This window comes from Zosterops lateralis (genome assembly GCF_965231275.1).
Source record: "Zosterops lateralis genome assembly, chromosome: 17".
NCBI classification, from domain to species: Eukaryota; Metazoa; Chordata; class Aves; order Passeriformes; family Zosteropidae; genus Zosterops; species Zosterops lateralis.
Genome location: NC_139777.1, coordinates 1533311 through 1558611, shown reverse-complemented (window position 1 = coordinate 1558611; position 25301 = coordinate 1533311). Strand labels below are relative to the sequence as shown.

At 44.3% G+C, this 25301-nt stretch overlaps 1 protein-coding gene across 1 annotated transcript in view; it reads left to right on the top strand.

The window, feature by feature from the left end:
- Positions 1–25301, top strand: part of TMEM132B (transmembrane protein 132B) — a gene marked incomplete at its 5' end in the record, with an annotated part of 257632 nt that overhangs the window by 207473 nt on the left and 24858 nt on the right. Inside the window, one exon of the mRNA XM_083873975.1 lies at positions 4019–4162. Coding sequence (XP_083730101.1) covers positions 4019–4162 — 144 coding nt within the window. The remainder of the gene's footprint in view (positions 1–4018; positions 4163–25301) is intronic.

Here is a 25301-nt window from a genome sequence, read left to right as displayed (position 1 = left end):
GTTGCGACCTGATGTTGTATTAAATTTTAATTTAGCCCGGGCTGCATGAGAAGTAGATTCCTTCAGACAACAAAGAAATGCTATTAGCAGGTTACAGTTGTAATTAAGAAGGAGCTCTGGTGAAGTGCTAATGCATTGAGGTACAGAGGGAGCTGCAGATAAACTCTCACAAAATTATTATTATTATTATTATTATTATTATTATTATTATTATTATTATTCAGGGATGGAGCCTGCGATATGAATTTGTAGCTGAAGGAGTTGGTCAAGACCTGACAGCTGAAAACCTCAACAAAAGAAATGGGAAAGGACTCCCAGTTTTTCAGCAGAGACTTGAACAGTCAAGGGGATGGTGCTGGTGGTCCCTGGGTGATGTTTCTGATTTTTCACTGTGCCACATGGGAGGATTTTCCAGTATAAATCACCACAGTGACCCCTCTGTGCATTCCAGATGCTGCCAGTGATCACCAGCACAAGGAAATCAAATCCAGCATCTCTTTCCCTGCAGTAAACCCAACCATGGAAATGGAAACCCAGCTTTACAGAACTCAGATGGAATGTTGTGACTTGTTGAAGAAGCACTAAAAAGTCTGTTTATAAATCTCCTGGACAGTCAATTAGCTTGTGTTTCTCCCTCGGAGGAAATATATTTTTTGCAGTCTATAAATAGCCAGCTCTTAAAAAGGCCTTTACACAGCCTATTATATTTGTGTAACACTCACTGCAGGCATCAGAAGTATTGATTTCTCTGGTGGAATTGCTTTGCCAGTGAAGTGCAGGGTTTGTGGGGCTGCACCAGCTAATTAACACTGTGGGTTCTGTGTGTGCTGGGGGAAAGGGAAAATTCAGGACAGTCCTGGTGCTCGTTCTTGTCTCATGCTCATCTTCACCAGGTGTTGCTGCAGGACATGAAAGAAAGATTCCAAATATTTCAGAAGGCAAAGAGCACAGAGAAAAGGCTTTTATTGTCTAATTCTCACTGCCTTTTATAAGGTGTTCCCATCCAGACTGAACATGGTTGGGGAATAGGAACGACACCTCTCTGATCCCATTGGTTAAACTGGAGAAACAGCAAAACACCACCTGGAGAAAGATTGTTTTTAAAAAAACACAGTTGTTTGCCAACAGTGTTTTGAAAAAAAAAAACAAAAACAAAACCAACAAACTTTTAAAAGAAATTTTTCCTTGAAAAAAAGTTAACAGCTGCTAGTAGGCTAAAAAAATCTCTCAGGCCCACAACTGGGAGTTTAGGAAAGGAATGCAAATGGCTTTATAAACTTTATATTGTCCTTTGGTGCATCAAAGCCTGACTGCAGCTTTGGCAGATAAAGAACACTTGGACTTCAAAGGGGGCTGGGGGTTGGTTTGTGCTTTGCCAGGCAGGATGGTCAATGCAGGGTGATAGAGAAAACAGCACAACAAACTAAGGAGAAATGGATCAAGCCTATTGAGGAGCTGGTTCCAATTCAGCCCAAGTCCAGGGAACTCTTTAATCCCTGACTCAGGGGTGCTTGGATCAGGCTGTGGCTGCACACAAGTGCTGACCTGGAGGAGCTCCCAGCTGTGCTAACAGAGAGTTTGGGAATGGAATTTGTTGTGTGCTCGTTGTTTGTGACCTTGGCCAAAGCAGATTTTCCCCAGATGCACTGAAGGAGGCCATCTGTTGTTGGAGAATGTCTGAGAACTGCTCTCCACGAGCCATTTGGCACAGGACCACCAGGTCTTCATCAAATATCTGATATTTGAGGGCTGAGGAGAGATGGGATATTTGCAGTGCTGAAATCTAACTACCTCTTCTCTGACTTGTGGATGAATTGCCTTCAGTTTCTCTTTGTGTGTCTTATAAAACCTTTTTTTCCACCCGAGGTGCACCTAAGTGCTTTCCTTCGCCTGGCAGCGCATTTTTTTCCCCTCTCAGCCTTGTTCAAATCTCAGGCTTTGTAAAGGATTTTCAGTTTGTTTTTTTTTTTTTTTTTTCACACTTTCCACTTCTGTCACATCCTTCTCTCTTTGCCAGTGCCCCTCTCTCCTGGCTGGCAGCTGGTTATAAACGAGCCCATTCAGCAGAAACAAAAAACCAGACAGTCATTTACCGTGTAAAACATCTGGTTTGTGCCTGGCAGAGAACAGAACCGAGCCCGCACTTATTTCCCGAGGTGTTATTCCCAAAAAGCATCTCTGCCTAGGATGACTCTCAAAAAGATCCCATTGAAGCCTGAGTGTGAAGCTGAGCACGTCCTTTTGGTGCTGTTCTGATCAGAAATGGACTGGAGTGTGTGCTCCACACTTTTCTGGGCCGTGGCTGCCCATAAACATCTCCTGGGCTCTCAGAGGAGGCTGGCAGTGCTGGTGTTAGTGCTGCAGCTCATTTAATTCAGGGCCCTTTTTGTAGAAGGTTCTGAATATTGATTAATAATACATCTTAGTTGCAAGTATTTATTGGTCTTCTCCATCTGTCCTTAGCTCGTGGTCAATGCCCATTATTCTCTATCAATCCAGGCAGCAGCCAGAGCAAATGATAGTGAATATATCTCCCTATGCAAGCTGCCATCAAACTTTTCACTAAAATCCATTCTGTCTTCCATCAATTCTAATAATGGAATTTAAAGTTAGATTAGTTCAAAGCAACTTTTTATTTTTTTTTTATTTTTTATTTTTTTTTTTTTTTTTTTTTTTTTACTTCCCTCCCTCAAAACTGGCGAGCAATTAGTTTTATGGAAGTTGAAAAATGAAAAGGGGATTGATTCAGAGCAGTATTTCCTATCGAAGGCTTTCGGAAAGGGACGGAATGGATCCCTGTGAAATCCCAGATCATTCCTCGCCCTGTTTTTTGTGTGTCAACTTTTGGGCTGGCCGGCAGCACTGCTCCTGCAGAGGCTGCTGCCCTCCAGCCTGCACCTGCTCGTGCCAAGCAGGAGCTTCTGTAGCCACTCATTTGGAGTAATTAATCAACCTGCAGCCACAGAGACACAGAGAAAGGCTGTGTTAATGGAGTCATTAGAGTGCCAGCGCTGTGAATTCATCAGGATTACAGATAAATGTGGTCAAGCATCTCTAGGTGGGATTTTGATGGGGAAAGATTGAAAAAATTGTATGTGGATGCAGAGTTTTTCTCTGAATGTATTTATGGAAATAAATGGTCAGCTCACAGCAGAGTTAGGTGGGACAGGAAGGAAGGAATGCTGTTGTAAAGGTGGATAATTGTGGGGAATGGGTTTGTAGGGGATTCCCAAAGCCTGGCAGAGCTCACACAGTCTGTACCTGTGTGCAAACTTTGAGATGAGAAATGCTGACTGAGAAAGGCCCTGGGATAGGACAGACATTGCTGAGAGAGAAATGGAACTGGAGTTTCAAAGGATGGCCTTGCAAATAAGATTGGATACTTTGGAGAAATAGAACTGTGAAAGGTTTATTGTAGTAGGACCCACGAGGAGTAATTTTATATGATTGGTTTAGAAGCATTTACAGCATTGAGTGGCCAAAGCTGACAGGCCAAAAAACACTTATAATGGATTGGAATTAGGAAATAGTTTGGCTTCTGATTGTGATGGTGTGAATTGTAACATCTGTACTGTCTCACTCTTCACATGAGACTGAAAATGGAGTAAAAGTCTTTAAAGCACCTCTGAGGAGCCCCATCTCTGGGTCAGAAAAGGGATAATCCAACAGATTGATGAAACAAAGGCAAACTTCTTCAACCACATTGGTCAGGCCAGAGGGACATTAAAAAGAAGTTCCTCTCAAAAAAAAACCCCAAAAAAACCCAACCAACCAACCAACCAACCAACCCCCTTAAGTACTGTTACAAAAACATTTCTCCTGTTTACAGAAAATTCCCTGGAAAAGAATTTCAAAACCTAAAACACTTCAGGCATGGAACCACCAAATTCCTGGGAGCTCCAAGGGTGTGTGCAAGGGAGAGTCCCACCCCTGTCCCTGTCCCTGTCGTGACCCTGGTGACATTCTCACAGTATTTTGCCCCTCTAACGCCCTCCCTTGTGTTTGTGTGTGCCCCCAGGACACAGAGATCCTCAACACAGCCATCCTCACGGGCAGGATGGTGGCAGTGCCAGTCAAGGTGGTGGCCGTGCAGGAGGACGGGTCCGTGGTCGACGTCTCGGACTCCGCCGAGTGCAGATCCGCCGACGAGGACGTCGTAAAGGTGAGGCACCCATGTGTTGTTTTAGGACGTGAAATGAATGGCAGGTACACATTCAAGTGGTCAGGACAAAAAGAGAGGGGAGTTTATTTTATTTTTTTTTCGGTTTATATAGATTTTGGACAATGATCATGGATTGGAGGAGGAGGTTGCCACCTCTCCAACCATATTGGTCAAACTAGAAGTCCATCAACTGTCCCTCATCAAAAGAGGAATGATAAACAAGCAGGACAGTTATAATAACATCACTTTGTTTATATGAAAATCTGTGAGAAATTCCACTACAAAAATGCAAACATCAGAAGGCTGAAAACAATCAAAGCGACACCGCCACCAGCTCAAAATGCAGTTTATGTGTTGTACTCCTGTAGTGGTTTGAAAGCAAAACCAGTGAGAGACTCCAAGTCAGAAATCCAATTTAATAAGAAGGAAAAAAAAGAAGCCAAATAAAATAAATGCAATAATACAAAAGACCACTGATAGAGTCAGAATAAAACATGACACCCTGTTGGTCAGGGTGCTGGAAACAGTCCAAAATGAGTCCTCTTGGAATGGCAGGTGTGGTCCTGTTGGAAATAGAGATGGTTCTGTAGAGAAAAAGGGTCCAGAGATGTGTCCAGTTTTCCTTTGGGAGTCCATGGGAACACTGGATTTCTGGTGACACTTGTAGCTCCTTTTTTATCTAGGTGGAAATGGTTTGGCTCTTCTTCTTTGGGTAGAGCATTTCACACTGGGATGATGTAATGTGTGATGTCATTGGTGAGCACTAATGGTCCATTAATAGGAGATAAGGGACACTGGGATGATGTCATGTGTGATGTCATTGGTGAGCCTTGATGGCCCATTAACAGGTGATATCCCCATGGAGGTAATGGGAGGCACTGGGGTGATGAGATTTAATGGCCCATTAACAGAAGACATTCTTCAGGAGAGTGAACAGAGATAAGAAACAACGCCTCACCCAGTTTTAACAGCTGCCTTGTTATCAGAAAGGCAGTCACCCCCTCCCTCCTGGAGTTCCAACAGATAAAGAAAAAAAACATACCCCCAATCAGGTTTCAACAGATGAAATAGAATAATTTTTTTTTTTGGTTACATAACCCAAGACAGTTTCTCCTCCAGCACCCCCAGACTGGGGTTTTCCATCTGCCAGGAGTTCCCCAGGGCTGGCTGGTGGAGGGTGATGGTGAGGAGGGAGGTCCCAGGGTCAGCACAATCCCTTGGCTGATCCAGACCTGCCCAGGGCTGATGGGAAAGGCCATGGATGATATACCCTAGCTGTGTTCACAATGGGACATGAAATAAAGATGTTTGACCCCAGTCAGGAGGCAGGAGGAATCAGAAGGTTTATTTACAATCCATTCAGCCCTTTTATAACACGCTGTGCTAAAGGCAGTTATTGGTCCATAGGGCTGACACCTCTCCATTGGCTCAGTGACAGAAATAGCCAACAAGTCCTGTTGTCATGGGAAAGGAATATTGTTCACACAAGGTGGTTTTGGGGAAAAGAAAAACTGTTGAAAAGTTTCCCTTGAGAAGAGCTCAGCAATTTTTAAACTCAGAAAATATCGAGTCCACACAGGTGGGAAATCAGCTCCTTCCAAAGGGGTCTGTGCCCCTCTGTGGCTGTTCCGTGCCCATCCCTTCACAGCAATAATGCAGAGTATTGGCTCAGAGGGCAGGAAGTTCCCTTCGTGCTCTGCCTGAATCACCAGCCAAGAGATTCTTATAATTAAACATCCTGAACTGTACCAACATCTGGAGGAGAGTGGCAGGAGTGGGAAATAACAAGCAGATTGCAAAAAGTCTTCAAATGAGAGCTGGGAGCTTTTAAACAATTGTGCTGTGTTTTAGTGGATTTTTTTTTTTAATATTATGTTCAAGTGGTTCTGTCTCCCTGACATCGCAATGAAAATTGTGTTAATGTGATTTTAGCAAGACTCTGCCTGACTGACTTCTGACACCATTGCATGGCTTTCAGCTTTTAGCTCTTTATTATTATTTTTAGGCATAAAAGAGGTGCTTTTGAATATCTTGAATAGATTAATTTGCTTTATTATGTGGTTTGGGGGTGTTCTGGTTTCGAATGAATTTAAAAATTGACTATAGAGAATTCTGTATGGGGTGGGGTTTTTGGTGTTATTTATGGATTCCATATTTTCTATTAGGTATCAGATAGAGAAAGAAAAAAAATCCCATTTTCTTTTTCTGGAAACCAAAATTCCTTTGAAGGTCCTTACCAGAGGAACATAGATGAATATCTTTATGACTAAATTAATTGTTAAAGGAAAAGACTGCCTTGATAGATATTGCTATTCTTTATATTTTTTCTCTGTGTAGCACACAGCTATTATCTGATTAGTGACTATTATTTATTAGTTGATAAACATGAACAATGAATTGTATATTATAAACTCGAGCATCAAGTTTTATATCATCAACAACATATTGCTGAGACTTGTGTTTGCACTTCAGAAAACCAGATCCAGATCCAAAAAAATGGTGTGTGGGGACTTTTTATTTTTATTAATTGAGTTTCTAGGACTTGCTGTACTTTGAGAAGGCTGGACTGAACCCAACAGGATTTACACTGTTATTTTATTTTATTTTATTTTATTTTATTTTATTTTATTTTATTTTATTTTATTTTTTTGTAGTGACTTGATATAAATCAGATCTTCATTTGCCTGTTTTAGGAAATTATTTGGGTCTCAAATCACCTCATTGCAATAGGCAGTGCCCCTAAAACCCTCTCCCAGACCTGCTACCAGTCTCTCAAATATTTTGACACAATGAACAAACCCAAGAGGTCTGAATGTTGATATTGTTGAGTTGATATTTCCTCATCCTGGTGATATAAACTGGGCGTAATGTTATTTTTGTGAAAATTGCAGCGTACTTGCATAATTTCAGTCACAAATTACCGAGAACGAATGCTGTTCAGGCATAATTTTTTAACTGCTAATATATGTATTGGTTGCAAGATTGAATCCATAACAATTAATTAGCTGAGTTAAAATTTAGCACAGGCTTTATGTGCCTATATTTTTTCAGGAAAAATGCATATTCCCTTTACAAGCCCCTTTGGTAAAGTCAATATTGACTTTGCTTCTTAATTTCTGTTGCCTTTTCCATATAGGTTGTGGTGCTAAACCCCCTAATGAGAGTTGTCAGGCATTTTTTGGATCTAATTGCCTTATCTTAAGCCTCTTTTCACTGTTAATTCTGCCTTTATTGTTTCTTTGATACTGGAGACATATCCGTATTCTTTTGGGCAGAATAGAGTGTTGCATCCTGAACCTTTTATTTCTGTTTAATAGCTAATGATTTAATAGCCAATTAATGAGACGATCCTTTGATCACTGCTTTAACACTGTTATTTTCAGTCCAGACAGCAAATTGAAGCTGGATTAAATAAAAAACAGGCTTCCACCTGGGCTCTCAGGTATTTATACAAAATGTTTTTTCCCTGGGCAGGGACCTGATACTGCTCAGAGATGGGCAGGGAGATAAGAGGTGAACAAGTGATTTATTTGTGTGCCAGAGATGTGAATCCTCCCCATTCTCAGCCTAACACTTTAATAATTTCCCAACAAGTGAATATTTCATCCCCCTTTTTCCAAAGCCTGCCTAATCAGTGATAAATATAATTAAACACACTAAAGGTTATTTTTTACCTTGCATTTTTAGCATGGGATCCTCAAAGGAATCTGAATTTTCTTTGGTTCATCTCAATCCCCGATTCCTAAATTTGGACATAAATCCTCACCCTGACCAACCTTTCCCCTGGAGCTGGCTAAAAACAGTTTGATGGAAACATTCCTGTAAGTCAATGAAAGTCTTATGCTTGTTCCATTATTTAAAAGGAACGTTTAATGCTGTTGGCATTTGAGTGAAAAGATTGGCTTTATGATTAAGGCGGTGAAATGCTTCTCAGCATTAATTTCCATATCTCTTGCTGATTTCCTGTGTGACTGTGGGTAAATCACTCATTCCCCTTGGAATCTCTCTTCCTTATCTGCTAACAAGGAGCAAAATTCATCCTTCTCTTTTCATCCACTTACATTAAATGGTCTCTAAAGCTTCTGAATGGCCAAAATCCACATTTTCACCCCATTAACCTCAGAGGTCTTCTGTCATGGACTCCTCTCTTCCAGGACTCCTCTCCTGCTTTTCCTGCAAACCCTAAATAAATAACGTGGGGTCAAAAAGAGAGAAATGGTGGAAACTTGGCAGAAGTGGATTACAGAAGGTTTATTGCAGGAGGAAATGGACCCTGAGGGGCTTTAGTTAGCAGCTCCAGGCGAGGTTCATGCCCTCCTTTGTGAAAGTGCCTTTAAAAGCCTGAACTGCAGCAAAATCCTGAAGACTCTGGAGTTTCGTGGCGCTCGTAAACACGGCCATCAGCACCAAATGAAGAAATCCTAATGAGGACAGCTCCTCAGTCCAAATGTTTATCTCGGTGACTGAAAGAGAGACAGCTGCCCAATTATTTCATCCTTCCATTAGTCATAATTCCGTGTGCTCTGCAAGTTTCGCAGAAAGTGACTGATTGTTCCAGTTAATCCCAGCAGTCACTCAATGCTTTACACCGTGGACTAATTTAGCATAATTTTAATTTTTTTTTTTTAGGAGAAAAGAGGCCTCCCCTCTGCCCATTTCTGCCCACACATGGAGTAGGAGAAGGGTCCTTGTGCCCAGCACAAGAACAATGGTGTTCAATAATTCCCTGTGAACTCCATCTGTGCCTTCCCTGTTATCTTGCTGGAGGAAAAGCTCTTCAATGAATTATTTTTCACCTTTTCATAATTTCCTGTCTAATTATAACGAAAGTAAAATCCAAACCGTTCCTGCCCTCTGCTTTTTTTTTTTCGAACACAAACCTTATCTTGAACTCTCCATAATTAATGGTAAAACAATAGAAGACCTAATTTTCCTGGCAGCAGCCAGCCAGGCTTTATCTAACGTGCAAGGGAAAAAAAAAAAACAGTGTAACAAAGGCAGGGAAGGTAATAGCTGAAATAGATTAAATCTGAAGAGAGTTCTTCCCTCTTCCAGACAAAGCAGATGAGTGACTGAGGACCTTGTCCAACAGCCCTGGGCATGGAGATCTCCAACTCCAGCACAAAAAGTGCTACAAGGATCCACAGGCAAAAAAAACCAAACAGGGAAATGGAGGGATACTGAGCTCCTCCAGTTGGGATGACACTGAATTTTTGAGAACAATCCCTTGCTGCAGACTCACTCAGCCCATTCTTGGGACAATTTACAGAAAGAAGCGCCTGCCTGGAGTTGTTAAATACAACTATTTGTGCAGCAGCTCTGAAAACAAAGCCAGAGCTTGTAATTTGCAAGTTCTGCAGCTGCTTTGCCGTTAAAGTATGTGATCAAAAACGTAATGGGCTTGTACATAAAGCAGAGCTAATCTTGTTCCTCCATCTATCATATTTTTGAGTGCCTATCCCCTGTATTACCTAACTGCTTTATTTTGTTGTCACTCGGGCAGAAATTACCTTCCTCCAGGAGGCCAAACTCTTCCTGGAAGCAGTGAAAATCCTCTCTGCTTGTTTATATGATGGATTTACTTTGGTGCCACTTGGCTTGTTGCACTATTAATTTTGAGCTGGATCTTATTTTCCAAGTGATCTTTTTTTTTTTTTTCAGTAAGATTTTTGAGGGCTGGCAGCTCTGGAGTCATGACTGCACCAGAGCTGGGGCCAGGCTGGGGCTGAAACAGCTTTTGGAGTGTGAGTGTTAATTTGCTGAGTCCTTCTCCCTGTCCATCCTTTTAATCTCATCTGATTAGTGCCAGTGGGTCAGTGCCATCATCTCCAGGGCTGTGACAGCCCCAGGTCAGTGCCCAGCTGTCCCCAGGAGCTGGCAGGGACTGGGCTCTGCAGTGCAGGGCACAGCTCCTGCAGTGATGACTCCCCTGGTGCCTGGCAGGGGCAGGAGCTTCATGGCAGGGAACAGTCCTGAGCAGGAGGATTGTTGGGTGATGCTGTTTGACACCACAAGGACACAGACTGTGAGATTCAGGAGGCTGAAAATGACTCCTTTATTTCTGGGCTGTGTCTCCCTTTTATACTATTTCACACAGACCATTTTACACAGAGCAATTAGTTCTGAACAAGGTCCCCGGGGAGTTTCTAGTTAAAATACATGTGTTTTCGGAGACATTAAAACAAGCATTAGAAATTAAAATCATCCCTGAACTCAGACACAGCACTGGGGACTCCTGGCTGTGGGTGAGATGGGCAGTGTTTGTGTAAAGGGAGGAACACAAGGATTCCTGCAGAGCTGGAGTGACCCTGTTTGACACCACAAGGACACAGACTGTGAGATTCAGGAGGCTGAAAATGACTCCTTTATTTCTGGGCTGTGTCTCCCTTTTATCCCATTTCACACAGACCAATTGGATTGGTGACACAAAGACAAACCTCTTCACTCCCATTGGTCAGAGCAGAGGGACAGCAAGGAGAAGTCCCTCCTGGGGAAAGGAATGAATAACAAAGGGACAGCTACAAAAACATTTCTCCTGTTGACAGAAAATTCCCTGGGAAAGGAATTTCAGCAAACCAAAACACCTCAGGCACGAAAACAGGACTACAGCTGGGAGCTGAGGAGCCTTTTTGGGACTGAGGAGTTGTGGTTTAGCTCTGCACTGCTCTGAGATGTCTCTGCTGTCTGTGTCTCATGGTGATGACAAGGCCTCTCTTATCCCAGGAGGATTTATTGGCAAGGAAGAGTTGCCTTGTTTAACATCTTGCCTTTTGTATCTCTAGACAGATACCCCTAAATTGGGGCAATAATGAATTATCATCGAGCTGTTTGCAATTCATCAAACTTATAAATCAGAGCTTCTTACGATTTCTGGTTATTTGAGACAAAATCCCCATTCTCTTTGTCCCCATACAGAGTTCATCTTTCTGAGTCGCTGGGGATGGGCAGGAGAGCACGTCAGCTCTCTCTACATTATGTCTGCTGTTGAATTAAGGATTTTGCTCTTTGTTGAAATATCAGAGGTTCTGACATCCGGGTCACCAGATTCTGCTAATTAGCTTTCTAGCTTGACAAAGTATGATCAGAACAGAGGACCACAGCCACCCACTGCATATTAAACATTCAGCTTAAAAACAAGAGTGTTTTAAGCAACAGGTGGAAATCTATATTGTCTTAGGCTCGTGCCAAGCGAAAACTTTGTGTTTGGAGTTTGTATTTGCACACAAACCAGCTCCGTGTATAGCAATAAGGATGCCAGCGAGGCAACGGCACAAAACCACATATTGAGGAATTAATATTCTGTATACAGCACACGTTGCACACAGTTTATAGCAAAATATATGTGTGTGCCTTCCTGAAGCTATTTTTGAACACATACACACAGCCTTCAAAGCCAGCTTGAGGGAAAACAGTGTTTTGTCTGGGAGAAGGATTCGTTGGGAACAGACCACACCGACATGTGCAATTACACAGATTTCGGCAGAGATGCTTATGGTGTCTTCCAAGGCACCAGCTGCTACTTCAGAGGAAGAAAACAATTCCATGGCTTAGCATTTGGCTGCTCCGAGAGCAGAAATGCAAAGGGCACGGATCCCAGTCCTGGGGAACAATCATTACCCAAGCCATGGCATTGCTTAGGATAAACTCTGAATATTTTATGCTAAGAAATGCGGAGAGTAAATAAACATCTCAGTCTGGGCGCAATAAAGGCAGCAATAAGTGGTTGTTGTTGGGAGAAAAAGACAAACTTTGACAGGCTTTTTCTCCAGGTTCTGTAGGACATAAACTCTACTTTGTAAACTTTGTCCTAGCTGGCCATTTAAATATTCTAATTGCAGCTATGGTGAACCTCATGATTCCCAGGCTTTTACCCCTCTTGAACTATCACTGTGGCTGGGCAAATTAATTCAGATTCCCGTCGTCATCAGAACCCCTGGGGCCATGCTGTGCTCTCAGCTAAAGTGTTTGACAGGCTCTGGAGTGACAGGGGCGGCGCAGAGGGCAGGCTGGTGTGGAAATTAAAGCAGCCATTAGCTGTCAGCACCGGGATAGAGCAGAGCCTGCATCTCCCTGCTGCCCTTCCCTGCTGGGGGAGATGGGGGAAGTGGGACTGGGCAGCACAGGGGTGGAACAGCATCCCCACCCTGAGCCACAGGTGTGGAAATGGACTCCCAGTGTGGCCAGATGGACATGAAAAGGACATTCATAAAGTCAGAGTCAGGGAAAAAAAGAAGGAAGTTTATTTTGGGTTTAGGGTTTAAATAGATTTTGGGGTTTAAGCAGTGATTGGGTTGTGAGGTTGACACCTCTCTGACCCCACTGGTCAAACCAGGAGTTCATTGATTTGTCCTTCCCCCAGGAAGGAATGCACAGTTTGTAAAACATCACTTTTTGTTTATATTACATGCGTGAGAAAACTCCAGTACAAAATGTAAAACATCAGAAGGCTGAAAAAATCAGGGTGACACCTCTAGCACTGAACTCACCCACAGCTGTGCCCTGGTTTGTGCCTGAGGTGTTTTGGTTTGCTGAAATTCCTTTCCCAGGGAATTTTCTGTCAACAGGAGAAATGTTTTTGTAGCTGTCCCTTTGTTCTTCATTCCTTTCCCCAGGAGGGACTTCTCCTTGCTGTCCCTCTGCTCTGACCAATGGGAGTGAAGAGGTTTGTCTTTGTGTCACCAATCCAATTGGTCTGTGTGAAATGGGATAAAAGGGAGACACAGCCCAGAAATAAAGGAGTCATTTTCAGCCTCCTGAATCTCACAGTCTATGTCCTTGTGCTGTAAAACAGGGTCACTCAGGTGCCTTCCTTTGCAGACAACTCAGCCGCTGTTTGCTGCTGTTTGCACTGGCAGCAGCCAAAGCTTTGCCTTCCCATTGCTCCTGTGGTCACAGTTGGGTTTGGGAGGCTGTTTGGGTGGTTTATTATTAGTTATTTTTGTGGTTTAGCTCACCCATGGCTGTGTTTCAGTGGCGTGTTCTGAGATGAATTCCCTTGAGATACAGAACTGGAACTGGAGATGGAGATGAGGAGGCTGATAAGGCGCCATCAGTTTGAACTAAAGTTAATTTATCTGGCAGAAGAAGCACCTACTGTTGACAGTAGCCAGCTCCCTTTCTCCTCTGTGGGAAAAAGGAGGCTTTTTCCTTGCTAGGTTTTTAATTATTTATATTTTTGCATTCTCGTTGTATGGAACTGGAATTCAGAGTGAAAACCAGCTGGGTGTTCTTCATAGGATCAGGAACAGGAGGAGAATTAACAAATAGGATTGGGGTGTATCTGGGATTCTGAGGGGAATGGGGAAAACCCAGCCTTAAACAATAGCATTTAATGCTGGATTATTGAATCAGGAAACTCATTAAATGAGGACGAAAGAATAAAGTGAAGTTTTAAATAGATTTCTTTTTCCGTTTGCCTGAAGGATGGAGGAGTTGCACTGGGGTGTGGTTTTACCTCTTCTTCCAATTAATTACAAATCCTATGTAGAGGGTCCCTCAGCTTCACTTTGAGCAGTGGCTTCAATGGTTAACTGGATGTCAGGATTTAGCATTTTGTTTTGTGTTGTCAATTATTAAGGTCTGATTTATACTCGTGGCACTGTACCAAGACATTCACTCCCGCATCTAAGACTTCTTGAATTGCCAGAGTTGTTTTTGTGAGTTGTGTGCCAGGCTATTGGAGAATGGTCCAGGTGTATCTTTAATAATATCAGAACTGTTCAGCACTGATTAAACTTTAAAATTTGCATCTGTCCAACAAGAACTTGAGGGGCAGATTTGGACCTCTGTGACACTTGGCTGGGGAATTAAGCAGCTTTCCACAGAATCCACTGAGAAAATGAATCACTTTTTTGTTAATATTAAGTTGTTGAGTTTTGCTCCTTTGATGGATTTCTCCCGAGGAAAAGCACTGGAAGTGCTCCACGATTTTAGAACAAATAGGCATCATGTTTGTGCTCAGTTAAAGAGCAGTCAGCTCTGGCTCTGACTCCTGGAGCCCAGACCTTGGGAAACAGCAGCAGCCTCACAGTCACCTTGGTGCCCCAGGCAGCTGATCAGCACTTTTATTTTACATTTGGTGCAGATGTTCACAACGGGAACAAACATTTCATTGTGCACGACGGGGTGGAAAAGACTCAATTTCATTTAAAGATATGGTGGTTTAGATTCCAAACCAAGCACGGGGTACAAAAGCAGAGCCTGGCAGCAAAGGGGGAGGCAGAAAGTGCTGGTGCACTCAAGGTGTGGACGTAAAACCTGCTGGGCTGTAGGATGGAAATCTCCCTCAAACATGAGCCTGGCCCAAAATCCCTTGTGAGTCAGAGGGGAATAACGAGCAGAGAGACCTGAGCTGGTGGCAGTGCCAGGAAAAGGGTGAGAAATGAACATTTCCCTCACTGGCACAGGGCTGGGCGTTTATTTATATGGATTATTGATGGACTGCTCATGGTGTGCCCAGCCCTGCAGGTACAGCTGAGTGCCCACCCTGCAGGTACAGGTGAGTGCCCACCCTGCAGGTACAGGTGAGTGCTCAGCCCTGCAGGTACAGCTGAGTGCCCCCCCTGCAGGTACAGCTGAGTGCCCACCCTGCAGGTACAGGTGAGTGCCCACCCTGCAGGTACAGCTGAGTGCCCACCCTGCAGGTACAGGTGAGTGCCCACCCTGCAGGTACAGCTGAGTGCTCAGCCCTGCAGGTACAGCTGAGTGCCCACCCTGCAGGTACAGCTGAGTGCCCACCCTGCAGGTACAGCTGAGTGCCCACCCTGCAGGTACAGGTGAGTGCTCAGCCCTGCAGGTACAGCTGAGTGCCCACCCTGCAGGTACAGGTGAGTGCTCAGCCTGCAGGTACAGGGGAGTGCCCACCCTGCAGGTACAGCTGAGTGCCCACCCTGCAGGTACAGCTGAGTGCCCACCCTGCAGGTACAGGTGAGTGCTCACCCTGCAGGTACAGCTGAGTGCCCACCCTGCAGGTACAGGTGAGTGCTCACCCTGCAGGTACAGCTGAGTGCCCACCCTGCAGGTACAGCTGAGTGCTCAGCCCTGCAGGTACAGGTGAGTGCTCAGCCTGCAGGTACAGGGGAGTGCCCACCCTGCAGGTACAGGGGAGTGCCCACCCTGCAGGTACAGGTGAGTGCCCACCCTGCAGGTACAGGTGAGTGCTCAGCCCTGCAGGTACAGGTGAGTGCTCAGCCCTGCAGGTACAGCTGAGTGCCCACCCTGCAGGTACAGGTGAGTGCTCAGCCTGCAGGTACAGGGGAGTGCCCACTCTACAGCTGTGCCAGATGTGCAGCAGCTCCAGGGGCTGGCTGCAGTTCACTGTGCAAACTGCACTGAGGGTGGAGCAGCATCACCCAAATAAAGAGATGAGGATTGGGGGGACTCCTTTGTGTGAGAGGTGTTGTCACAGCAGAGGAGTTCCCAGCAGGAAATGCTGGCTCCTATTTATATAATTTATTTTTTTGCTCTTTTTCCAATTGCTGCTCCTGATATTGCTGTCAGGATTTCATTTGCAATCCCTCCCCAGTGGCTCTCAGGTTTCCTTCTGAAAACATAAGAGGAAATCCTTAAGCCACACAGTTCTTCCTCAGATCTCTTACAATCAGCATTATGCACTGCAGAGCCGAATTAATGCGTGCCCTTCCTTATTGTTTCCCCTTCTTAATTCATTTCTTTCCATAAAGGCTCAGCAAGCACCAATTTTCCGAGCGAGTTTTTAATCGCCTGAGCTCAGCATGATCGCTGTCTCACAATCTAGTTGCCATTTGATGCAATCAGCATTGCAGAATACAACAATCTTTTTTATTTATTTTTTTCTCTCTCTCCTTCCCCAAAACTGAATGTCTGGAACTGAGTGTCCAGCTGATAACACTTGGCTGCAAAGAAACACAAAACACTTGCAGTGTTATGTGAAAAAATATAACCTGGCCTTCCCCAGCCAAGTGCATGGAGGTGATGATGTGAAACACTCCTGTGAGATGGAGCACAACAAAATTTATTATTCCAATGCAAAGAGCACTTTTTTTTTTTTTTTTTTTTTTTTTTTTTTTTTTGGGAGGGAGTAGGAGAGGGAAAGAAGGGGAAGATGGGAACATGGAGTGCTGAAGTGTTTCTTTTTGCTGGGATGTTTGTTTTGAAAGGACCTTTCAATCCACATCTTTTATTGCCACCCCACAAATAAAAAGGTTTCAAAACGCCCATAATACTGGAGATCTGCAGACTGAAATAGTTCCCGCCACACAAGAAGCTGGAGAATTTTAGATTTCCCCAACCTGCAGTGAGTTTGGCGTGAGAGATTATCGGAGTGAAATGAGAAATTTCCTTGGAGCAAATGCTTCATTGCTGTGTTATTAAGCACATTTTGTGCACTACAGATGCCAGGCAAATGTTTTCAAAATCGCCAAGTGAAGATCAGGATCTGAGTATAAAAAGTAGGGGCAGAGTGAAGGGAAGAAAAGGTGGGAGGGAAAAAACAGCTGCAAATCCTGTCTCCTTAGAGCAGAGTTGTGTCTCCTTCCAGCCCATCCTGCAGCACCCCCAGAGCCCCCCTGGTCCTGCAGAGCACCAGGGGGGCTTTGGGTCTCTTTAGGGCAGGAACCCACAGCTGGATCCATTTCATGACCATGGTTGTAGGAGCATCTGGGAATGGCAGGGAGAGGGAACTCTGCAGAGATGAGGTATTCTAGACACAAGTGGTTTTATTGCAAGGGTTGTGGGTAAAAAGGGCTTTGCCTTCAGCACCAGCCTGGGCTGGAGGGAACCCCAAAGAGAGAGGGAGAGAGAGAGGGTGTGAGGTGAGGGAGATCACAAGGGTAAGGGAGGTAAGAGTGAGGTCCTTGTTCCAATCCATTCTATCTCCTTTTGTGTTGAATATTCTAATTTACAGTGACCAACCAGCGAGATACAAACCCTACAGACTTTGCCTGCAGCCCATGAGAACTGCTCTATCACCACATCATCCTGTATTCTAAACTCTAAAGAGACTTTTCTTATCCCCCTTTTCCCTGATGCCTTGGCAGGGTGGAGAGGGGCTGCACCCTTGGGGTCCTTTTGTTTTCTGTCCTTCCACCCATCTCCAGCTCATCCCCGTCCTCCTGCCTGCCATGATCACATCTCAGAGCTGCCCTTCATTTCTATTTCACTCACAGGTTTTATATTTTCAGTATTTCTTACCAAGCAATCATATCCACAATCCTTTCCTGTCCCATCTTTCCCATTGAGTTGGGGAGCTGAGACCCCCAGAGGCTTCTCCTTTGTGCTGTTATTTAACAAAGTAAAACCCCACAGCTGTCCCCCAGTTCTGGCTGTGCACCCCACGCCACTGGAGCCGTTGCAGCCCCATCTTATTTGTTGTTTGCAGCGCTGCTGGTGAGTTTGAAGCCTCCCAGACACCATTTGCTGGGTCCTTCTGTTCCCCACCAACTCTGCTTGTCTCGTCGCCGTATGTTATTATTGATATTTTCATCTCGCGTAACCCGTTCTGCTCAAGAAAAAATACTTTATTGCCAACTTTGATCCCCTTAATTCTTGTCAGGAGATGCCTCCAAGCTTTGGTCCGTTTGAGGAGCGCACAGATGGTTTTGTACAGGAGTGTGGCTCCTTGGGGAAGGCTGCTGGCCTTGTGTGAGTCAGGGATCCAGTTTGGTGAGACTGAAGAGATCCTGCTGCCTGTCTCTCAAATAATTCTCTCTCTGTCTGTCACTGGCAGTTCAGGGAGAGCTGCAGTAAACTCTGGGAAAAAACTGTGGTACCTGAAAATTGAGGTAATTCTAAATAAAGAAGGTTGAGACGAGACTGACAGGCAAGAAGAGAAATAAGGAAAAGAAACATATCCTGAAAAGCAGGAAATTTACAACTCCCTAACTCAGAATCCCAAAGAAAACCTCCACCAAACCCTCCTTTGCCACAGATCAAGGCAAGAAATTATTTGAAGGCTTCAGGACGAAATGGGAAATGAAGCTGCAGAGGAGGAGATGACAGCTGTCCTAGCACAGCCTCCAAAGTGCACCTGCAGCACAAACATTGGGGGAAAAAAAAAATAAATTCCACATGATGGCAGCTGAGAAGCCACCATAAAGAAAAACTTGAAAAAGGGGAGCGTGAGCCTTTTATAAGAAATAAAAGCAAAATCTCTTCAGCCTTCAGTGCTGATTGCACAGAGGATAAAAGCACAGTGCAGCACCTGCAGGAGGGATGCCTGGGATGCAAATGTTGCACAGGATTTGTGTTCTTGTTGGGGCAGAAATGTGGCAGCCACAGAACTGGTTTGCAGTGCCCCTGTTGGGTTTGGATGGATGGGGGAGGAGGGTCTCCAGAGAACAGCAGTGCAAAGAAAAATTGGGCATTAATTAGGAAATTAAATCTGTTCTTCACATTAACTCGTCCTTTTGTAGCTGTAGCGAGTGGGAGATGAAAGTCAGAGAGGGACCTGGGGGTTCAGGGGAAGGTAATTTCTGTATCTGTGTGTGGAGTATTCCCATGGACTGCACCTCTGTGGCTGCTCTCTGCTCATGTCCCCTGAGCCAGCCTGCAAATGTGACTAAAATCCATTGAAATCTCTGCTCCTTTCCCCAGTTTGGGGCAAAGAATTCACCTGGGGCTCGTGGACATGGAGAATTGCAATCCATTTTTACCAAATCCAGAGTGAGCAATGTCCAGTTCCTTCCCTGGTGCTCTCAGCCTGTTCTGTGCTCTGGTTACCTGGACACTTTCTTTTCATTTTCCTTTCCCTGCCTCTTCTTCCAGGAATTTTTAACAGGCTTTTCCTGTCCATTTTAAACGAGATTTTTCACAAAGCACCGTTTTTAACAACATCATTTCCTTTCCAAACACAATCTGGATGGATTTTCTGTTTGTGTGGCACCTGTAAATTTTCTGGTTAGGAAAGAGAACTCATAATTTCCACTAAAAGAGTCAGAGAACTCATTATGTCCAATAAAAGAGTCAGAGAACTCATCATTTCCAATAAAAGAGTCAGATTTATAGGTTTTCTGTGATTCTGGGGATATATTTTTACATCACATGTAGCTTTTACATAAACTCCTCCTGTGATGAAGTGAAGAGAAGGTAAAAACCATTCCCCACTCCTCCCCTGGTTTTTCCTCTTCCTCTCACTGTGTTTTTTCTGTATCAACACAGCCCTAAGGGAAGATGCTGAAAAACAAACCAAAAAAAAAAAAAAAAAAAAAAAAAAAAAAAAAAAAAAGAGAAAAATCCTAAAGCACAACAGGAAACTTATGGCAGAGCTCTGCAGTTTGTCACTTACCTTTCATGCCTGGCTTGGCACGACTGTTTCTGCCCAGATCCGAGGAGGGGAAGCTGAAGAACTTTACAGATCTGTCCTGGCATTTAGACAGGGTTCACACAAGTCCATGGCACAGAGGCTGACAGAGGGGAAGGCCAAGTCCTGTGTGAATGGATTTTAACAGGGTGTTTTTTTGGATCAGAGGGAGAAGCCCAGTCCAGCCGTGTCAAACGGGCTTTGGATCAAAACTGATCCAGTGGAGAGCACAGTGGAAGAGTCAGGTAGCTCTGCTCTGATTTTTCTGATCATTCCATCTCTGCCTTGAAGGGAAAGTCAGTAGTGATGTATTGATTTCAATGAGTTGTGGTTTCTGAAGAGCTCTGTGAAAAAAAGGCAAATTTTGTGTCCCCCAGAATGCGGCATTTTGACATCCGTTCTCACTGTGATTAGGGTTTTTTTTTTTTTTCCAAAAGTTCTCCTCAAAAAAAAGGAAAATTCCGTGGTTTGGTTTGTTTTTTGCAGACCCTCACATCCAGGAGGTCTGCAGCCCCCCCCCAGCAGAATCTTTTTTCCTGTGATTTTGGGAGTTTTGGACCTGCCACCCCCGTGCTGCACCAGCCCAGAGGCCACACGTGTCCCTTTGAGCCACCCACGACGTGTTCTCAGGGCTCCTCTTCTGCTTCACGGGCTTGATGGGCTTTCTTGGGCAAAAAGAAGGATTGTGCCAATTAAATTTTTAGTAAAATACCCTGGGATGAGTGGCAGAGGAGCACAAACAGCCCCCAGTGACTGGGGGAAGGTGTGAGGGGCTGGATTTCGATGGATTTGGACAGCAACGTGCAGGAGAAGATGTCACCCTTGGCAAAATTATTTCCCCAACACCGTGCAGGACACCTCGAGGTCAACAGCAGAGCTCCAGCCTGTCACTGCAAGGGGAAATGAAGGTGGGAGGTGAGGAATGAAGGTTAGGAGATGTCAGAGTGTCGTGGTTTGAAAGAAAAATGAGTGAGAGGCTCCCAGTCAGAAATATAATTTAATAAGAAGAAAGATAAAAAGGTAAAAATAAAATGAATGCAATAACACAAAGGAGCACTGCCAGAGTCAGAACACACCCTGAGCAGGGTGGGGGGAGCAGTCCAGGTGAGGGGCTCTTCCTGAAGCAGTGATCCCACAGAAAGGTCTGGGAGCTCTGCTCCTCTGGGAATCCAGTGGCTCAGGGCTGCTTGTCCTGTCCCAAATCCCAGATTCTCTCCAGGTGGGAATGCTTGGCTCCTCCCCCTGGGCATTGGGAGCATCTCCCAATGGGATGAGGAGTCGTGCAGTGGCTCCTTGATGGCCCATTAAACAGAGAGAGCTCCTGGAGGGAGTTCCCTGTGAGTCCTGGGCAAGGCATTGATGGGCCATGAGCAGAAGAGCCCAAAGGAGGGGCCTGGGAAAACACTGCCCCACCTGGTTCCAACAGCTCATGGGGATGGGGATGGAATAAATACTGTGTGTGCATCCTACACTGCAACCCAGGACACAGGGGATGCACACACAGCATCAGCACTGACACAACATTCCCATCTCCAGTGCAGCTCCTGCACCAGCCAAACATTCGCGTTACAGTTGCACCAGGCATTGGTAATTACGTCGGTGTAATTGCATTTACAATTATAAATATACGTAATTATAAATAATTGTTTGTAATTATTAAGATATTCCACTCCTCAGAGGCCGGGATGTGCTGCTTTCACCCTGGCTGGAGTTTGGATTTATTGACACAATGGAAGTGAAAGAACAGAGAGGGCAGAGCAGGGGTCACCCTGAGCTTTCTCCCTGAGCAGGGCTGTTCCTGCAGGGTTTGTTCTGTTCCTCTCACTGCCCCCTCCTGCTCACAGGGACAGCTCACTCCTCTCCTGCTCCAGGTGCAGGACACAACGGCAGCTGCTGCTGTGAGCAGGTCAGATTTTTCCATATTTTTGATAGATGGAGGCTTTTTCTTTCCAGTCTCTCATCCAGAGGAGCTCCCTGTGTTTCCCTCAGTACCCAGGAATATTCTCTGGGTGCTGTCCATAGAGCACATCTTGGGGCAGCCTGGCACAGCCCAGAGGGAAATTCCAGAGCACTTTTCTGACCATGGAGCTTCTCCTAATGCTGATCCTCTGTGCCACCCTGGGTTAGATGAACAAGGCACTCCAGTATAGTCCAGTCTCAAAAGACCAGAGAAGAAAAGTAATTTTTTTAGTTAAAAACTCTTCACATTCTCTCCAAATAATTCTGTTGAAGCACTTGGATGCAGTTTAAGGGCTGCTTTTCTTGGCTGTGTTGGCTGCCTGAAAGTCCTTTTTTTCCCCTTTTTTACTAATTAATTAATTAATTATTCCTCAGTACCCAGGAATATTCCCTGAGTGACTGCCCAGGAATATTCCCTGGGTGCTGTCCCTGGAGCACAGCTCAGGGCAGGCACTGAGGACAGTCCAGAGGGAAATTCCAGACCCATTTTCTGACCATGGAACTTCTCCTAATGCTGATCCTCTGTGCCACCCTGGGTTAAATGAACAAGGCACTCCAGTATAGCCCAGTCTCAAAAGACCAGAGAAGAAAAGTAATTTTTTTTAGGTAAAAACTTTTCACATTCTCTCCAAATAATTCTGTTGAAGCATTTGGCTGAATGGATGTAGTTTAAGGGCTGCTTTTCTTGGCTGTCTGAAAGTCCCTTTTTTTCCTTTTTTTACTAATTAATGAATTATTTGTTGCTCAGAGACTACAAACTAACAGGGAAGACTCCTGGATGTCCATGCAGCTCTGTCTAGGCATAGTTTTCTTCACCAAACAAAAGTGTGCTGTTGTGTATTTAAGAGCTTTCCTGAGATTTTTTTTTTTTTCTGGTTTTCTGTTGATCCTTTGGGATAAGGATGGTATATCCTTGTGTTACTGGGAGAAGATTAAAGGCTAGATTAGTGTGGCAAATATTCATGACTTAAGACATTCCTCTTAATGCCCTTAAGCTCCCAAGCCTTACAGCTCCCCTGTCTGCTCTTGGGGGTTTGCAGGGCTGTGGATGCCACCAGCCCCAGGGAAGGGATGTTCTGTCCCATGGTGGGAGGAGTGATGCCTTTAAATTTTAGTTTTCATGTATTTCAGGTTCTGTGCTGCCCAGGGGTGCAGCTCTTAGCTCACAGTCAGTGTCACTCAGCTCTGCACACAGCAGGGACACAAAACAAATTGTTTCCCAAATTGACAACTTTCAGCACAAACAAGGGTGGGCTGAAGGGAGGAACAAGGATGGGACTTCATAACCCAAAGCTGTAATTGGACAATTCAACCTCAATGTGCAAATGGACCAAAACTTATAAAAGTGTGAGACCTGGTGACTGTTTGTCCATTTGACTGTCGTGGTTTGAAAAGCAAAACGAGTGAGAAGCTCCAAGTCAGAAATACAATTTGATGGGAAGAAAGAGGAAAAAACTAAACTAAACTAAACTAAACTAAACTAAACTAAATGCAATAGCACAAAAGAGCACTGCCAGAGTCAGAACACACCCTGAGCAGGGTGGGGGGAGCAGTCCAGGTGAGGGGCTCTTCCTGAAGCAGTGATCCCACAGAAAGGTCTGGGAGCTCTGCTCCTCTGGGAATCCAGTGGCTCAGGGCTGCTTGTCCTGTCCCAAATCCCAGATTCTCTCCAGGTGGGAATGCTTGGCTCCTCCCCCTGGGCATTGGGAGCATCTCCCAATGGGATGAGGAGTCGTGCAGTGGCTCCTTGATGGCCCATTAAACAGAGAGAGCTCCTGGAGGGAGTTCCCTGTGAGTCCTGGGCAAGGCATTGATGGGCCATGAGCAGAAGAGCCCAAAGGAGGGGCCTGGGAAAACACTGCCCCACCTGGTTCCAGCAGCTCATGGGGATGGGGATGGAATAAATACTTTTGTACATCCTACACTGCAGCCCAGGACAGGGACCATTTTGGGTCCACTTCAGGTGTAGCCCTGGATGTTTCCCTGACCAAACCATTCGCTCATAACTGTATCAGCTACCACTGCCACCATGTCTAAGGTTTTGCTAATAGCAGAAATAAAAGCAAAGTTATTTGACATTATACATACAGCATTCATCTTCATATTTGCGAAAAGCCAATTTTATAATACTTGTTTATAACACCAGTGGGAAAAATGAGTTCACTCTCTTAGGAAAATTTATAAGTTTAATAAAAGTGAAAATAGACAATTGGGAGGCAGAAAAGCAAAATTCCAGCTGGGGTGCCTCACCAGAAAACATCTTTCTACTTTTTACTCTTTCAAATCCTTTGTTTTAAGGATCTCTGTGTTACATATTCAATAGACCCTGATGACAATTCAAACATTCTCATTGGGTTTGATCCATTTTAATCCCCCCCCAATCATTTTATCTGGTAGATCCACCTGTGGGTGGCTCCACTTCATCTGGTGACATGGGTCTCATAAATTCTCCTCCTGAGGTTTTTGGTTGTTTTCATTTGGATAAGAAACAGAAAGTCAGAAGTTTCTATGCAGGAATGTAAAGTGACCCTCCAGACCTTCTGGTTTGGTCAGTTTAGATATTACAAAGAGAAAAAAACCCCAGTGTTTTTACTGTTAACACTATGGTACAATCAGAAAATACATATTTATCACCTTTCTAAACTCTATTAATAAAAGATAATACAGTACAATTATTCATACAGTATTTATTTTAATATTTGCAAAAAGCCAACTTTATAATATGGATTTATAACAGCAGGAAGGTTGAGAAGCAGCAGGCCCAGAAGGATTCTTGTCTCCAGCAGTTACAGCTGAGCTGCTGGGTTTGCTCAACTCTTTAGAAACTTTTATTTCCCCCCCATTAAAATTTAGTTGGGGAACTTGGAGGACACGCAGTACGTGAAATTGAATGAACATGCATGTAATTGTTTCTTTTTCTTTAATTTCATGCAGCCTTAGATCTTAAATTTCAGTCACAGGGATTAAGAGCCGTGAATCACGAGCACCAAGTTTACTTAGTGCTCACAAAATGACTTTTAAAGCTCATCATTTTACAAAAAACATTACATCTGATGCTGCCTGAGCGTTTTTCCCCCCTTCTTACTTCTCTCACCCATCTGCAGATTATTCTGTCAGTTTATAACCCCATTTGTGTGAGCCATTCCATTGGGGGAAAACAGGGAGAGGAGGGGGGAGGAAAACAAAACAAAACAAAACAAAACAAAACAAAACAAAACAAAAAACAAAAACAAACAAACAAACAAACAAAAAACCCCCTTATCTTACAGCTCAAAACATATGTGTTATTTTCACCTAATTAACAGCTTTTCCAGAGCAGGTTCGGTGTTTGCAATTAGATGGATGCAAGAAGGAGCTGGTACCATCTGCCAGGGTTTCACCACATAAACAGCTCTTAAACCCTTCTGGGAGAGCAGCTGATGAATGTGAAGAATGTTGGATGTTTACACAAACCAACAAGTGCTGGGAGATGCCTTATCTCGCACAAGGGGAAGGGTCAAATAGTGCAGCAAATCCACCCCAGAGGAGAGGAGTGTGATTGGAATTTGTGTCTCTGAGATCTTTTGTCGCAGAGAATGGAGATGGCTGTGTGGAGATAAGCGGGGAAGGATGGGAAGGATGGTGGCCCAGGAGAGGCTCTGCATTGTGGTGACAAGGCCAGCAGGAGACAGGCTGGTTTGCTTGTGAGATTGCTCTGAAAGAAACAGAAACTCACATGAGATACTGCTCCAAAAGAAACAGAAACTCATAAAAGGTTGCTCCAAAAGAAACAGAAACTCATACAAGATTGCTCTTAAGAAGCAGAAACTCATAAAAGGTTGCTCTAAAAGGGACAAAAACTCAAACAAGATGATTGCTCTAAAAGAAACAGAAACTCATAAAAGATTGCTCCAAAAGAAAGAG